Source organism: Melopsittacus undulatus, chromosome 2 (assembly GCF_012275295.1).
Source record: "Melopsittacus undulatus isolate bMelUnd1 chromosome 2, bMelUnd1.mat.Z, whole genome shotgun sequence".
Classification (NCBI taxonomy): Eukaryota; Metazoa; Chordata; class Aves; order Psittaciformes; family Psittaculidae; genus Melopsittacus; species Melopsittacus undulatus.
The window spans coordinates 108,592,695-108,611,151 of NC_047528.1; the positions used below are offsets into that span (position 1 = coordinate 108,592,695).

Below are 18,457 nucleotides of genomic sequence, written 5' to 3' on the forward strand. Positions count from 1 at the left end.
TGGTTTCCATCACAGTGCTATTGCAGTAATCCCAGCTCTTGCTTTTGTTTTTAATTCAGGTTTAATATCTGTCTTGTCAGTCTTTGGCACTTTCATCTGTCTTCATTACTTTTTACAGACAGCTTAAAGTCCTATTCAGAGTTTTGTTTGAAGTATGGGTTTTCCATAATAAAACAATATTGCATGCCATCTTCAATCTGTTGAAACCAAATATTCAGCAAGATAGTGTAAATGAAGTTAAGGAAGACTCCCTATGACCCACTCTACTGGCTTTTGGTAGCGGTTTTGTTTGGGTTTGTTTTTTTTTTCTTTGTTTGATGGGTGTTATTTGGGTTTTTTAACTTGCAGACACCTCTGAAGCACTCTGGGAGGAAGTTTATTGTCAAATAGACTTTTAGAACTTCCAAGCAAAATCTAGAATTGAAAGAAAGTCATAGTTACATGAGTAAAGTTGTGGCACTGAGCTCCTCATTAACAGTACCATTTAGTTGCTCATCACTGAGTACAGACTGGTAGGTAATCCAGGCTGGAAAATATGACTCTTGCTAATCACCTGTAAGAGGGATGCATTGCAAAGAGAAGTCTGTCTTTGCATTTTTCTCCATCTCATTTTGTCTTCAGACGTATTTCTTACTTTCAGCCTGGGGAACTAGTGAGGTTTTCTTTCCAAACAGGACAGTAAAGCTTTGAATGTCTTATCAGTCTGTGCCTAGAAATCTTTAATACACCTAATTCTTTCAACTCTGGCCCTAGATCTGCACAACAGAGCATGAGAAACATGCTGATATTAAATTTTTTTCAATATAAATCTTCTGTTTATGGGGTTTTGGTTATTTAGAAGTTGAACTTTAAGTCTCTGTTTTAGATCAGAGGGAGGATTGCATGCCAGAAACTGTAATATTAGAAAGTTTCAAAGTGATCCTTGCTAAGCCTTCTTTGTATTTACCAAATAATCGTGTAACAAAGATAGATCCTGATTTTCCTTATTTATATATGTGATTTGAATAAGAGTGTTATGAATGGGCAGACAAAAGATCTTGGACTATTACTGTCCTTTAGAAAACTGATTTATCGAACAGCGTGCTTCTTGTGGGTTTTGCTGCTGTGGAGCAGTCCTGGCCTTACCAGATCAGTCCTTTTTCTCTTGCATAGTTAAGTTGAATATTTTTCCCCAAACTATTTTACTCCAAAGTTTAATCTGGAATGTTCTTTTCTTGCATTCAGATTACATTTTTACTGCATGTTCAAGAAAGGGGATAGGGTCAGGGGGACTACCTATGTTTGTGGCTTTTTAATTCACAACTAGATTCATTTCTGTAGGTGTCTGTTTTATTTCTTCCTCCTTGTCTATGAAACCAGGATAGAACTGACAACTTAAAAATCAACATGCTAGTTCATCTAACACTATTTGGCTAGCACTGCAAGCAAAGGTAAGTTTTCTACAACACGAGCATCTAGCTGGTCTGGACATCTTTGAGAGTAAGGGAAGCTCTTTTACAGGGTTTTGTTCAGTTCACATTTGTACTTCAAGTCCTTTTTGCACCATTCACTGGAATTTTGTAATACTGAATTTCTGTTTCTTTATCTACAAAGTCAAAGTAATATTCAGAACCACCTTTTTCAAACACAAATGTGAGAATATGGGATTGGCTTTTTATCCTTCGGTATGGTGGGGTTTTTTGTACTTCTATGAGAAATCTGTGATGTATTTTGTGGTTTTCACACTTCCTGATTGTGCCAATGGCTTTAGACTCTTCCATTTCCAAGATGATATTTATATCTTCAATGCGTAGAAGTCAAAACATGCAACTGCCTTCTCAACTCCCTCACAGCTTTCACAGGTTTGGAGGCAAAAAAGGTCATCTGCCTTAGGCAAAGGGACATGCCAAGCACTCACCTGTTAAACCTTCACAGTTATTTTATGGACATCCTGTTGTCATCTGATGCTGCCTTTCTAGGTGCATAGTCCTTCCTGGAGTGTTGCAGAAATTGTTAAACACTTATCTTCCTTGTATATGTGTGAACCTCACTGGACTCCAGCCTGCTGTGGACCTATGAAACTATGAAAAGCCCAACACCATAAAGCTTTGCACCCTGTTACAAGTGGAAGAATGTGTCTATCCCTTTCCTGAAATTTCCATCTAGTAGTGGGGTTCCCAGAATAGCACAGCCTGGACTGAGATCCTGTTTTGTTTCAGAAAGCCTGAGAAAAAGGATGCAGCAATTAATCTGACTCCAGTGAGCCCAGATTTGGGTCATCCATGTCCTACAATGTAAGCCAGGGACAATACCAGTTTTTATGAAAAAATATAGAGAGGACTGTATGGGTTCTGTTGGTTTGTTTGATCTTATGTGTGCTATTGAAAGAAAATGTTATCTTTCTAATGTACCATTGGAAATGATTGCATTGAACACTACCTGCTGCTGACACGAGCATCCTTGCAGAGATACTGTGCTGGGCCTTACTTTGCCTTCAAATTTAGGGGCACAATTGAGTCAAAACCTTCAGTGAGGTGTTTGGTTTGTGCCGTCAGTCTTTTTGAAGCAGTGCACCAGATGAGTGGTCATTGTCTCAGTCCTTGCAACAGTCCTGCTTCTACCTGAGTTTCAATGTGTATTTAGATTTTCTGTGTAAGTTGTTTTTTGCTTTAGCTATATTAGTTGTGGCAACAATACAGAAGAAGTAAGGAAGTCTGCACCTGGATCATGAACCACTGTTAAGAGCATCTGCCTCCTGTGCTGAGATTCGTAGTACTGGCCATCTGCAGGGCCATGGATCTTCTGCCTGGCACTGAAAGTGAGAAGAGCAGCAGCAGAGGCACCTCCATCAGCTTCATCACACTGCTTCCCTTATTCTAACAGCCACAGTTCAGGAGAAACTGCAATACAGGCTCAGAACTGCTGGACTAATCCCTTCTTTCCTTTCCTTTCCTTTTAGAGAGACCATCTTTTGTGAAGAGACCAAGTAATTTGGCTGTAACTGTGGATGACAGTGCAGAGTTTAAGTGTGAGGCAAGAGGTGACCCAGTCCCTACAGTAAGATGGAGGAAAGATGATGGGGAGTTACCAAAAGCAAGGTGCAGTACATGGAGTTACCTATTTTATGACGTCTAGCTTGATATATAATGTAGCCATTCAACATTTGACAGCTAGTATTCTTCTTAAATGGAGAAAGCCTGGCTTCATCTAGTAAGACATTTCTCGTTACCATTGAGCTTTGCTGAGGCTGCAGTTTAAACTGAAACTTAAGAATGGTTTGTTCTCAAGCTTTCATTTTAACAACACTTAAATATAGCAAAATATAACAGAGTTCAGTGTGTAGTATCTGATACAGATTGATTTGTCACCTGAAGAGTCTTTTTGTAATATTAAAAGTTTGGAGAATATATATCAAATAATGAATTAGATTGCAAAGTCAGGAAATACATAGTGGAATCAAAACTGATATAAAATGTGGTCTGATAATATAGATAGCTGCCTTGATTTTACATGTTCTTGTTACTACGTTTCCCCTGTCATTGCTCTAATTCAGGCCAAAATGTAAAAGACCTTATTAAAAGAAGTACATTCTATGATAGATAGATAGATAGATAATTTAATATGAATTCACAATTGTCAGTTGAAAACCTGTTAAGGGAGGAGCTTGAAAGAAGAAATCCCAGAACAGTTGGCTCCAGCCATCCAGTTCCCACTTCCTGTTAATCTAGCCTATATCTTTAATAAAACTGTAGCAGTTTTAGTATAAAAAACACATAAATGCATTGACTGCATTACACAAAGAAGAGAAACAAAGTGATGAAAGGAGAAGAAATGGTAAAAAGCCACATTGGTCTTTTCAAAAGAAATTGAATGAATTGGGATTTATCTTGACTTTCAAGCAATTCTGATCTTCTTGAGAGCAATACTGTCTTTTCAACCATATTAAAAAAGTGCTTCATTCAGATGGAAAAACTGCAGGAAGAAAAATAACTGTTATTGCATTTACTTGTTCTAACAATTAAAAAGTTACATGTTGCAGCTTTATGTTTGCTCTACAACAGTGAAATTGTACTGACAACTGAAAAAAAAGACTCATATTGCAAAAGAAATTAAAGTTTTCAATTATTAATATATATTTTGCTTTAAAAATGTTATCTTTACATTATAAATTTATGAGGATTTATACACATTTTTATTTCTAAGGCAGATGTAGGAATAAAAATATGAGCGAAAACCCACCATATTTTTACCCTTTACAGAAATTGTAAAGTTCTGTTATTCCTATTCACTGTTTATGACTATGTATATTTAAAGATATGAAATCCGTGATGATCATACCTTGAAAATCCGGAAAGTTATGGCAGGAGACATGGGCTCGTATACTTGTGTTGCAGAAAATATGGTTGGAAAAGCTGAAGCATCAGCAACTCTGACAGTTCAAGGTAAGAATGTTTCCTTGCATAGTACTCCAGTATAGAATAAAGTTGGGGTTTTTTTGCCTGGTAACTTTTATAGAATTGCTATATGCCACTAGCTAAGTCTGTACACAACTATTAGAGTTATGACTTATGCAGCAACTCTATGCTGTGTGGTAAAAAAATATATAAAAATACGAATTTTGCTTGAGTTGTATACTTAAGAAGTCGAATCACTTCATATATCAGATTTTTTGTAAGCAGACTTTACAGAAAAGTAGTGGGGAATTGAACATGTTTTGAACTTCAGTGTGATCAGGATCGTATCAATTATGATCTTTGTATCTAAAACCCAAATAGAAAGAAGAAAACCAGTGTTATTAGCAAGCTACGTTGTTTTAACTTGAAAAGGGAGAGTTATAAGTTCAAGTATCTGACAATTTTTTCAATTAAAAAAGAGACAGTGAATGATAAATCTGTGTATCTTTTAATTCAATAACCCAAACCACTAGCATTCCTGTTGCTTTTTTATTATAGAAGCGTATCATAGCACTACTGTTTCTCTGTAAGATAAAAATTCAGTGGAACTTAGTGAACTAATCTGTATAAAAATCCTTCATTGCCTTTATATACACCATCCAGATGTTCACTATTCAGATAATCCTCTCTTCCTTTCCTGGCTAGCAGACAGGCAATGATGTAATCCTCATGCTTTTTTCTAAGGACTGATTGTCCTTCTGTCCTTTTCTCTGTTCAGTGGGAATTGGTTATTATGGAGTACTGGGAAAGTATAGGCTTAGAAGTATTTTATTTGGTAACAGAGCTCTATTTTGACACATTTACTGTAACAGGAAAGGTCTTGTCCTTAACCTGCTCTCCTTTTTCCACCAGAAACACTTGGTGTTCCTAACATCTGTAGCTGTTAGGAAAATAGCTTGAGAGTTGAAGCTCTCATAAACCCTAGAATTCTGAGATGCTCTGCTTTGTGAGTCACCACAGTGTTTAAACATCAAAAGTGATACCTTATGTTTGCAAAACAACCAGCACTTGTGCTCAGGGGTTTAGAATAAAAAGTTAAAAGTAATTGCAGTTTATTCAAAAGACAGAGTGAATTATTTTTAAATGGTGATTTGTTCTGAAGGTCATGTCTTGTATCAACTCCGTCTTGTAAAACATCAGTATTAAGAAAATCTGCTTTATGACTGGTTGAGCAGTTACATTTCTAGATATAAGATACTGGCAGCCCTAGTCTTTTGTAATACTATTCAAAATAATAAGCAAACACATTCTTGTAATCTCATTTAGGTTAACAGTGCTACTCTAGATATAAAATGACGTGTAGATATTAGTGATCTAGAGGGAGATATTTCTAATTTTGATAATAAAATGGTACTTTTAAGGAACACAATCGCAACCTAAGTCTTGATTCAGCAAGGTTCTTTTTTTAAGAGCTTGTTTAACACAGTAGATATTTACATTGTAACAGCTTTGCTCTGCAGATATTGTTACAGGATAATTTGTTTCCCAGTGTGAATAAATTACCTCCTCAGCCATTTGTCTGTACTAATGTCTTTATAGGAGGGATTGATGTGAGAAACTGTAATGCGTAAGGCCAATTTGTAGTTGGTAATATAGTAAATTATCGTCAAAATCCATTTATTAGAGTATCCAGGAGACCTACTATTATGGGAAGGGGAAATAAAAAACTACTTCTCTAGAAAGCATGCATTTTGCATTGAGATTTGTTCACATTTTTCTTCTTTTTCCTCCTTCTACTCTTCTTCCCTCCTCTCCCCACCTATTTCCCTGTTAACACACTGTACATTTGGTCAGTGCCACATGCTCTATTGACTGTAGGGTTTAATAAATGTGTGTTCTGCTAGGCCAAATAGAGTTATTTTGGCTACGTATTGTAAACAGAGGTCTGTGTTGCAAATCATGGCCTCAGAAGTTACAGCTCCCACTTGTTAAATTCAGCAAAGGACAAAGTGGTGAGTTTAGCTTTTTAGCTTGGTTTTGAGTTTGGATTTTCGAGGGGTTTCATGGGGTTTGCTGTGGGGTTTTCCTCCCTCAGTATCTCAGCAATAGGCTGTGGTGTTTTCATGCCAGATTACATGCTAAAGAGTTGTTGATGGTAACCCCAGAAGTCGCATATCTGTGTTACGAAAGGGGCAGTCGTCTCTGCCAAGTGCCTGCACAGTGGAACTGCTTCACTGAATGCAACATGGCATGCAGCAGAAAGAGCTGTAAGTAGTGTGCTTGGAGACACTCAGGCCTTAGGGGTGGTAGCACTGCTAAGAAGAGGACATATCCTCCTCTATACTCACCATTTTTCAGGCCTCAAGAGCTGTGATTGATGTGTGTGTTCTGCACTGTACGGGGTTATCTAGGGTATTAAAAGGTGGAGTGTGAAACACCAGGGCTAATTGAGATACCCAGGTGTCAGGCATGTGTGGATGAAGTGAGGTGGATAGTTAGCCTGGTGTCTCAGCAGAGAGCTGCACTGCATCTGACAGTATGACTACCTCTAGGTCAGCTCTGCCCCTGCTTGATCTAGCAGACGCTGGAGTGCATAGTGCATGCCTGGCAGTGCTCTATGGCTCAGGAAGACTGCCTCTGAGCTCAGTGAATGGACCTGATCTGTGTTCATGGAGTAGGAACTGTCAACCCTGAGGGTTCGGCTTTATAATATAGGATTCTAACTGTAGAAGATTCCAAAGAGGGGAGGGAATATCAGTTTCATTTCCGTGTTCTTCCTGCTCATGACACCAGCATTGCAGATTCTTGGAATCACTGTTTTCCCTTATGTGGACTCCAGACTTTGGGGAGCATAAGTATTTCCTATGTGAAGTACAGATGCTGTATTTTTATTGTGATTTCAGTGAAACTCTTAAAACAAATGCGGAGTCCTGTATTGATACAGAAGTCTGAACCCTTCACTTAGTTTTTTACTAAGCCTAAATGATATTTTACTAATACATTGTATTTTAACAAGTAGCTGATGAGCTCCAGAACAGGGAAACAATGACCAAAAGTGCATCTCTAGAACCAGTGGACTTCTTTCTTGCTCTAGCACTAAGCAATTCAGTTATATTTTTCTAGATGTATTTAATATATATGCTTTTCATGGTTTTGTGAGGATTTCTGTTATTTACCTAGTTTTATGCCTTGAAACACAACTACAGAAATAATATTTCATTATTATATATAACACTTAAGCCCATGTTCCTAAGGCACATAGAATTACAAGAAATGCATGCCTCAGAACTTCACTTCTAAAAGGGAATTAGTTTTGCTATGAATGCAGATGGAAGTAGGGCTTCTCCAGGAATCTGAGAATTTCACGTTTAATCATAAAAGTGCTTTTCACTAAACCTAGCAACCAAAGTTTTCTGTATTTTGCTCTACTTTTATTCGCTTCACTCCCATTTGCAGTATTTGATTAGGCTTTTTAACATCTAATTTTATAATAGGTTTATAATTGATGCTGAAATGAGCTTTATTCTGTCCAATTCTAGGACAGGAGTGGAAATTACGACTCCAGTGGAAGTCCTACTATGGTACTGTCCAAGAACTGTTGTAGTGAAGACAGTGTAGTTGCTACTCAGGAGGTCAAGTTGACTTGAGTAGTTCACAAGAATACCAACACGATGGCTGTTGGTGACTGTTGGTGGATCACCAAACTCATTTTCATCAAGCAGTGGCTCTGGTGAAGCTTGCAGTACTTGTCACAGTGCCAAGCCTAACGCATCTAAGCATACAGCAGCAGTGACTGAACTGTGAAATGTTAATTTTGCTATTCAAAGGCACTAACAACTTTCAGTGTTATCAGTTTGGCAAGGAAAAAGAAGAATTCCTATGGAGATTACACTGGCCCATTCATATTTTACAGTGGTGATCTTGATATCAAGGTTTTTAACATACATTGTCATTTATTTTAGGGTTAACAGAGCTTGTCTGCAAGGTAGATAGAGAGCGGAACTTTTGATAAGTGACTTCTGGCTCTGATGTTGCTCTTCTAGTCAACTGACAAGGAATTCTAATCTCAAAAAGTGGCACATGCTTCAGGTCTGGAATTTCCTCTTCCTCCTTCCACCCCCTGTTTGTACAAAGTAGCTTCAAGGCATGCCATAAAAGACATCAATTTGATAAGGCTCCTGGGTAGGGCTGAGAAAACCACCCAGAATGAAAAGGAATAGGATTTGCTCTTTTATCTGTCAGATACCATGTAAATGTTTCCGCTGTGTCAGGCTGCTGGTGCACATTATAAGTTGGCTGTAAGTGTAATTGCTTTATAGGCATCGGAGCTACCTACATTAAAATAACAAAGACAAAATTCAGATTTTGATGGGATTACAAAAATGCAGTTGACTTGTATGGTGGTTATTATGTGTTGCAGTGAATGCCTCACAGTATCATGGGTGCATTTAACCACTTGAATTTTACAACTAGGATTTGGATTTAAATCTGAACTTGTCTACATGGTCTCTCTTTAAGTCAGTGGTTCTCCTTTTGAAAGAACTAATCTTGGGACCTAGTCTGTCTTCAGTCCCCCTGAAAGAGGAAGGAAGAATAGTGATTGTCCTTTGAACTTCAGGAGCTTTTTTTAATTAATAAACTTTTGGCAGGGTGAATGAGGGAAAGCATCTCTTGTGATTTGTATGGCTTAAAGAGACAGCCCTTTCCCCCTTAATGACTGCTGTAAACTATGACAGCACTTCAGATTCCTATCAAAGATCTGAGGAGTTTGACCGCCACCTATTTCTGGGGAAAGAATATAAATCTTAAAAGTTAATCAGAAGGAACTGAGAAAACCCTTTGAAGAAGAGGTTCGTGCCCTGAAGGTGCTTGTTCTACTGATGCAAGTGACGTACACTGAGATTCCTGAAGCATTTCTAAAATACAGGTAAAAGAAGGAGTCAGTAGACATTTCAGCAAAAAAAAAAGGTGATTTATAGTTGCTTCGAAGCCATGTAATGTATTTTGATAAATAACTGCTTCTATGCCATTTAAGCTTTGGGTTTTTTAATTGAGTTTTATTTTTTCCATGGAATCTCACAGCAGTGACAGCAATTGCTTACAGGGAAATAATACTTAAAAACTTTGGAGATTCCTTCCTGCAATGTAGTACTTTGAAACAGGGACTTGAGACAGATGCTTCTGAGCAAGTGGAACAGAAGGAGGCAAAATAATTTGGAGGAACCTTACTACCGTAATAAATTGAAGCTGGAGGCTTTCTCCTGCTGATAGGGTTTCATTTACTGTAAAGTTCTTAAAAACTCTACCTTCTAATCACTCACTGCAGAGAATCACAGGGAGTCAATTTGTGGAGCATACTTGAGCACTCAATTAAAAAGTAGCAAGGAAAATCTGAAGACTGTTTTCTAGTGCCTGCAATGTCCTTAATCCCATGGCTGAGGAGAAAATCAATTAGTTTTGCATCAGGCTTCGCTGTTGCAGACTTTATTTTGTGACTGCCGTTCTAAACTTAACATTTCAATAATTCTGGGTTTGGAATAGACCAAGTAGAGTTTTACTACAAGTTGTTGAGTTTGCAGATTTTCCCTTTTACGTATAAAATTAAATAGAGTGCAAGGAATAATAATTTTCATTGGTTCTTCTGCTATATGTTTGTTCTGAAATAAATTTGGGCTGTATTAAATTATATTCGACATCCATAAAAAGGCAGTGCGTACTTTATTTTTGCCTTATTTATAGCCTAAAAGTAATATTCTTAAGGACCATACAGTGACTATAGCATACTGTCTTATTTTTGTTAGTTTACGTGCATCGTTAAAGTCTGTCTTCTCTGAACTGCTTGTTGATCCAAAAAATGCTGACTTAGGATGACAGTGGATTCAAACATCATTTGATAAGCTGTTTTGAGTACATTTTGTTACTATGAATTATGTTTTGCTTGAGCACTAAAATATTTTATTGTTAGGTGCTGAATAACACTCCAGAACTGGCAATAAATTATCTCACAGTCTTTATATGCAAAGTAGATTACCTAGAAGGCACAATATTCGAATATTCCAGCTGTATATTCCAGAATATACAGCTTCTGGTTAAACTGCTGTATATCAAGTATACTCACGTTATTTGCTGCAGGAGATATCTGCATGCTCCTCTTGTCCCTTTGACCATACATAATTCCCCAGGTTTGGGTGAATTTTTTTTGCTGTTTAAGTATGGAATAGAATGAGAAAATTGAGTAAAAAGACAAAGCTGGATGGATGGATCTGAGGCTACTTTTCTTGTTCTCATAAATGCCTTATGCTCTTTAAACATAGCACTGAAGGTTCTCTTTGCATCTTTCAGTGGCATAATGAGAGCCCACTTAGGACTTTCATCTCTTTAGATTAACTATACACTCTCTCTTTTGGCACAGTTAAGGTAGGACATTAATACCTGGCTCTTGGTACAGAGGAAGAAGTCACCTAAAAGTTCTGTTGTGATCAGGCCTTCCACCAGCAAGGTCCAATGGCCTTTTCTGTACCTTTTCCTTCAGAGTTCTTGGGTGCTCAGACCTTAACAGATCTTTTGCCTTGAAGAATATAACTAACCTAACTAAAGACTAAACCTGTTTGCCAACATCTTTGGACCATGAGAGCGGCAGCAATAGTTTTGTTTCAACCACCGAGCATTTTTTACTAGCATTATTGTCTTTTTGGCTTCATTCTGTGAAAATCAGGCTGAGTGTCCCTGATTGTTTGGTTTTTTTGGTTTGTTTGTTTTGTTGGTTTTTGTTTGTTTAGTTTAGTTTATTTTTGCACATTGTTTTTATTTCCCTAAGCAATTTGTTTCCTTTTCTACCTTAATCACAGTAAAAATTCCCTAGATTCATAGAATGGAATGGGTTGGAAAGAACCTTAAGATCACCCAGTTCCAGCCCCCTGCCATGGGCAGGGATGTCTCACAGTAGATCATGGCTCCCAAGACTGTCCAAACTGGCTTTGAACACTGCCAAGGATGGAGCATTCACCACTTCTTTGAGCAACCTGTTCCAGTGCCTCACCACCCTCACAGTAAAGAACTTCCTTCTTGTATCCAACGTGAACTTCTCCTGTCCCTTGCGGATAATTCCATCTTGTGTCAAATTCTTCCATGTTGTGATTTTTGTTACCTATAATTAAAATTCATTAATATGTCATGGTTAACTCCCTGATAGCATTATTAAAAAATAAGGTCAGGTATTAGTGTCCCACATGTAGACTTGGGTTGTCTGTCTGTGGGGGCTATGGTGTCCCCATAAAAAGAAGTCCAGATTTCTTTTGAGGTAGTATCTGTTACATTTGACAGTATTCCTTACCAAGTATTGCATGCCCAAAATAACATTTTTTAATGATCAAAAGTTACTGTGCTGTGGAGATTTATTGGTTTCCATTTTTAGTGGGTGTTTGGTATCCATTGATCATGGGGCTTTGGCCACTTTTCACAAAGAGCTTTAACTTGCATTAAGAAGTTTGCTATGGATTTCAAGTACTTCTTTCCAAGAAAGCTTCTATCATAAACAGCTGGGAAAAAAAGTCCTACTCCGTTTTCTTTTCAGCTCAACTATCTTTTACTGTAAGTCAAAAAATGCAGTATGAAGCTGCTAACAATTCTCCAAATAGCATCCAGCTAGCATAATCTTTTTGTACTTCTGCACATCCTAATTTGAAATTCATCTATCTCTTTTCACTCTTTTAAAAGGTTTTAGTATAAATATTTGTAGCCACGACTACTTAGATTGCAGCAGTGCCCAAAATTACCTCCGTGGTTTTTAAACACAGGGGAAGACAGCTCTTCTCTGAAAAGAGAAGCCTGGGAAACAGTACTCTACAGTTTACTGCATTAGTCGAGTTTTAAAATAGGTGGAATTAGGCTGGTCTTAAGTGTGCTGTCTAAATTGTATGTGGTTTATAGGCTGGTTTAGGAGAACCCAGAACAAGGAAGGGGTTGTTGAGACTAGGAGAGGAATTTCTGGAAGACTTTAAATCCCTCTCTCCCTCTTGCTGGCTCCTAACCCCCATATTTCAGATTTCTCTTGTCACCTCAAGGCAGTGACTACAGGATTGATAGCCATTTGAAACTGCATACTGCACATATTAACCTGAGAAGTGCTGCCTTCTAAAACCACACCACAAAGTCTATTTCCACATTTTTCATTCTTATCATATAAATCTTCATTTACTTTCTTATTTTGTAGCTGGTATCAGGAAAATCAGTTGCAAATCAAAAAATCTCATGTGAGTGCGCTTTACACACTGTTTTCTTCCCACAAATTACTGCAGTAGGTTCCTCCCCACCACGCATGTACAAACATACACATGCTTGTGTAGCCCGTTTAAATGTTTTAAAAGGAAGATTCATTAGCCTGCTGTGAGGCAGACATCAAGATAATATAGTTACATGACAGAGACACAGCTGAGATCAAGCCAGATTTTACTGCTCAGCCCCATCAATTAGGGCTGGGGAGGGAAACACCTCTCAGCCCAAATTAAAACTCAGAACAGCCAGGGGTCAATGCCATTTGATAGCTCCTGAAAACAGGAAAGCACCCAAGCAGGAGGTTTGATTGATGCACAGATCTTGTGCTGCTTGTCAGCAGAGGGGGGAGTTTAAGCCACCAAAGAGAATAGAAAGCTTAGTGACATTTTAATGCCACCGTTGAAACAAATGGCTTCTTACTCCTGATGCAGAGCTGAGAACATCTACCTTCCTGCTTGCTGCAGGAGGGAGAATCCTTGATTTTGAATTCTTGGCTTCAAGTTGATCTCTAAAATGGATTCTGGAGTTGTTGATGTTGAACTGCCACTCTGCATGTGTTGTGATGTTACGTGTTTGTTCTGTGTATGAACCTGAATAATTGCTACAGGATTCTAGGTTTCCACATTTCTTAAAGATGGTCTTACTTTTAGAGCTATTTTTCCTAACAGTCAACTGCTGGCTTTCTTAATTTCATTTTCTCACAGCACCATCGTAGAAAACGATTAGTTTGTTTCTCTTCCAATCAGATGTCTGTCTTCTTGCCTTTGGTTAGTAGTTACTGTAGTCACTTGTTCTTTTAAACTTATGAAGTGCTTATCTGACGCATCAGCAGCAATCCAAAACAGAATTCTTCCAGTCATCATAAATGTCACAAACCAGGATCACCCGCATGCTGGGGGTTTGGAATTACAAGTCATCACTTTTTATTTGAAACACCAAAAATCTTATGTAAACATTTTGCCTCAACTGTATGGCAGAGAAGTGCTTGGCGCCAGACTGTTAGATCTTTCCTTAGGAGTTTGTACTGCACTGTATCATGCTTGGTGCTCTGGGACTATGTACTGTGAAGGCATTCATGGAGAGTGAGGGTGTCCAAGTCTGGTCTTAGATGAATGTGAGTTTTAGCAGTTACTTATGTATGTATCTAGACCTCAAGAAGTAACAGCTGAAAACAGACCAATGAGGATGAAAAGTGATAGTTCTTTTGTAATGTACCTGGTGTTATTTTCCCATATTTTTCACAGATTGAAGCCAGGAAACAGCTAAATGGCTGGATTTATATTTTCTCAGAACAAGAGATTTTGACCTTTGTTTATTTTTCTGTAGAAAGTGAAACTTTCCACAAATGACTGCAGAGAGATGTGCATATCAAGGATATTGGGTGTTCCAGATTGCTTTGATAAGAACAAATAGCCTACAAATTACTAGACAGAAAATGAAACATGGCACATTGTCTCATTCTCTTTTAATGTCAGTTTCTGCAAAACACCAACATAAATAACTGGTAGTCATGTTGCAGAAGGGCATTCAGTGGTCCTTGCTCAGATAGTTGAAGGTAAAAGTAGTTAATTAGATTTCAGAGTTTAGCAAGCTTGAGAATGAAGCATATTTATGAACAGAAGAGGTTGGCAGCTTTAGTTTTTGCTTGGAAATAGGGGAGGGATCAGAAAATGAAATTGTTCCAATGCCTTTATTTTTTTTAAGGAGTGAGGAGTCAGAGTTTGAGCAGTTTGCTAAACATACTCAGACTCTGACGTTTCCTGTGTGTGTAACTAGTACCCAAATCTTCTGTACCCACTCATTTCAGACAGTGGTTAGAAACAGTGGGTTTCTCACTGTCATGGTTTGAGCATGTTTTGAGGGTGTTTTTTTGTTCAAGGTTTTTTTCCAGCCAGGTAGAGGAGGGGAGTCCGGGAGGAAGGAGAGACAGGACACCTGACCCAGGCTAGGCAATGAGGTATTCCATACCATAGCACATGATGCCCAGGATGCATACTGGGAAAGAGAAGCTGGAGGGGTAGAGCTCTGGAGGAAAATGGAGGAGGGAGCACATGGTGCTTGGCCAGGCAGGGTGGAGTGAGTTATGGGTCTAACTCTCCGCGAGTAGGGGGACTTGGTTTAAACCACGACACTCACCCACATGTTTCATACCAAAATTATAAACAACTGAGTGTCAGCTATTCTGTTGAACTCCAGTGCTCCATGAGAGATAATGTACCTCTCTCTATGCTATCTCTGTCTAGCCTCTACCTGGACAACCACATCAGAAATGTATGCTTCTGAACTCCATTGTCAATTCTAGCACATAGGCTCATGCTTGCAGCCTGTCTCCTACCAGTTTGTTTCTACAGGCACATTCAACCTCTGGTATTTTTCACTTGAACTGGGACTAAGGTATCACAAAGTTATTTGAAAGCAATCTAAATTTCATTCTGACTGCCATTTCCTAGATTAGCCATATGACCAAGGATTTATACAGAAGCTAAAGAGATTGTATGTGAGTTTGGTTGTTGTATGTAATTATTGGTCTGAAGACTGGGATGGTTTTATTTCTCTGGTATAGAATTATACTTTCTTGCTTCCTTTCTAATAGCCTCTGTACATGTCAAGTAGACCTTGGAGACATGAAGATTCTTATTTAAATAATCAAAACTGAAAAATGTTGAACTTAAATCAGAAGTATTCAGCTTGTGTCAGCTAAATAACAAGGTGTCATCTGAATGCATGGAAGATACTCATAAATAGTAATAATCAGAGCAATAATTAATGAGTATTTAATAAGCAGAACAAAATACTGTTTAGTAATTAATCACCACCTTGGATCTGAGCATCTCAGAAGCACCTTATTAGTACAAATGAATGAAAATGTCTGTAATTTTACTTTCATTGAGATAGATAATTACTACCACAGCTGTCAAGAACGGGGCACTTGAAGTTAATAGGTTGTCCATTATCAGAGTAAGAAATAGACACAACTTTGTAATACTTAATTCTAAATACGAGGAAATAGATGAGTTTGAGAGAAACACTAGATCAACACTGGCATTCACCTGTGTGCAAAGGATTATGAAATGCGTTATTTTGAGATTCAGGTATTACACACAGCATGTTGAGGTCTCATACGTACCTGTGAGGAAAGGCTGAGTGGATAGTGCTTGCACAGCTTGTAGAAGAAGTGGGTTTGGGGTGGGGCATAACAGCAGCTACAGTACCTAGGAAGGTTGTTGGTAAGATGAGACCCAGGGTCATCACAGTGTTCCATGGTGGGAGAACAAGAGGCAATGGATTTGTATAAGATAACAAGGGAGATCAAGGCTGCATATGAGGAGAAATTTATGCAGTACATGGACAGTCAAGCAGTGGAGGAGGTTGCCCAGAGAGGCTGTGCATTTTCAGTCCTTGGAAGATTTCAAGCCCTATATAACCAGGTTTCACCCCATAGCTGAACCTGGTTTAGCAGAAGGTTGGACTAGAAACCTCCAAGGTTGCTTCCAATCTCATTATCCTATGACTCTACAATACTAAATCTGTCAAATACAGTAGTTGCTCTCTTGACATCTGGCAACTATACTTGTCTGTAGTTTAAGTCCTAAAACTGCAAAATCCTACTCCTGCGAGTGGATTTAATGATACCAATAGTCCCAGTGAGGCTGATAGGATTTCTGGCAAGAATAAGGCTTTAAAAGATCACATCAGTAGTCTGGAAGTCACTTCCCTTTTGGGTTTTGTTCAGTGACTGGACACGTCTTCCCTGAAAAGCCTCACATGTCAAGGAAGTTATTTGGAAGTCAAAAGTATTATTCCTTTGGTATTTGTGGTTTTACATGCTAACTTCCTGTCTTTACAAATAGGTTATTCCCCCTAGCTGCCACGTGAAAAGCCATGATAAACACAGGGAAAATTAATTTACTTTATAATTGAAAGTGCTGACAAATAAAATGTGCCGCAATAGAGGAGAAGTCATTTACTTCTCAGTTTTAGTAACCATGGATATCAGTAGGATGTAAATCAAACAAAGAAAGTGGTCCTTGTTGTAGTTGTTGATATTATTGTTGTTATTTTAAACCACATGATGTCCCTCTGACAGAACTGTTCTAATTCTTCTGTGAAATTTCACCCTTTGCAGTTGCCACAGATTTGATGCCCTGTTTCTACAGGGATTTACTTTCGTGTATCAGTATCCCCTCTGTTTTTACAGGTGGGCAGAAAAAAATACATTTTCTTGTCAGGGTTTTTTTTGGCCTACTACTGTAGGGAAAAACAGTCTGGTAAAAGAAAAAGTGGAAATTCAGCACTTAAAAGTTAATTTAATTTGTAGAAATTTAATTGAGCAACCAAGGCAGATTTCTATCTGTTAGGCATTTCAAAGTGCGATTTCAGTAAGAAGGCTTAGGAAGCTTTGCATTGCTACCAAGAAGGCTGAACTTTTCTCTTTTTGGCACTACTTGAGTAAAGGAAAATGAGTAATTCAAAGTTACTTCCTCTGTGCAAGAATTGCATCCCATTAACTCTCTTATCAGGCTATTTCATGTGGAATACGAGTTGTGTTTTATGGAGAAGCATTTCTAATTCAAGAGGAGATCAGACTGTGATTGCAGATTTAACAGAGAACTTTTCAGTTAATACTGATGGTTACTGTGTAATGTACTTAGGCACGATCAAGAGTAGCTAGGAGCTGAGTCTTTGGGATGAGCGTATTTCTCTCAGGAATTCTTGTGTGTCATTTCTTGGCCACTCCTCTTGCAAATCATAGACTTGCAGATAATCTGAACAGAATAATGCAAGCCAATTTTTCTCTTTGAGTAATACAAAACCCACACACATAAAGAAGGCTAATGTGCATCCGGAATACGTCCTTAAAATTGAAACTTAGGTCTTTGAAAAATAATAATTTCAACTTCTTTTCTTTGGGAGCATTTCCTAAGGAATGTCTTTAATAACATAAAACCCAAATTCTCTGTGTGATCTGGTTTGGGTGAATTTGGTTTCAGCTTCTTGGCTTCAACATGATCCAAATTCCAGTCATATATCTGATTCTCTTTCTGCTTCATTTTCATAATACACCTGGAGTCCACTGTATTTATTTGAACAGTAAGCCAGTATTCCTCATGCCTAATGAATGCTGGCAGATGGGATATTATTAATTTACTCCATGTTTTTAATCAGAGGATTGTGTATTGCAGGTGCTTACCTACTCCACATGAAAGTGTGTACAGTGCTGAACAATAGTTAACTCTTAAGTATAAAGTGATAAGACCAAAGTGTCAACAGGCTTATTTGTAACATGTTTTCTTTTACATATATATATATATATATACACATATATAACTTTTATTGTCATTATCTTATACAAGCTACTTTTTATTGACTTTTTTTACAGTATCTATATATATTTTTTAAATGCATGATTCTTACATTTTTACTTGCAGACTGTTCTTTCAGTTAGTGATAGGTAGCTGGAATGCTTTCTAACATGCCTTTCTTTTATAAGCAAAGTTAGCCTGCCAGGATCTGTGCCATTTCAAAGTTTATGAAGATTTTCAACTATAGTTGGAAGCTTATTTAATATTAGATAATTTAGCACTGGCAATTTTATACTGAACAATCTAATATTTTGCAATAAATCTCTGGTTTTGAATACTTTCCTGAAATTGAGGTTGGGAATGAGGGAGGAAGAAAAGGGTTAAAAATCTTTTCAGATTGATTTTAGTTGTGGTTTTGTTTGCATTTGCAGTTTAATAGTGAGCACTGTGACCTTGATACAGCAATCTTATGCTAAAGAAGTGTGTGGGCTAAATACCTTAGCATAT

At 37.8% G+C, this 18,457-nt stretch overlaps 1 protein-coding gene across 3 annotated transcripts in view; it reads left to right on the top strand.

The window, feature by feature from the left end:
* Nucleotides 1–18,457, top strand: part of ROBO1 (roundabout guidance receptor 1) — a 300,870-nt gene that overhangs the window by 216,588 nt on the left and 65,825 nt on the right. For all 3 annotated transcript variants that reach the window (XM_031046919.2, XM_031046917.2, XM_031046918.2), the window contains exons 5-6: nucleotides 2,939–3,077; nucleotides 4,294–4,421. In XM_031046919.2, the coding sequence (XP_030902779.1) occupies nucleotides 2,939–3,077; nucleotides 4,294–4,421 (267 nt within the window). The remainder of the gene's footprint in view (nucleotides 1–2,938; nucleotides 3,078–4,293; nucleotides 4,422–18,457) is intronic.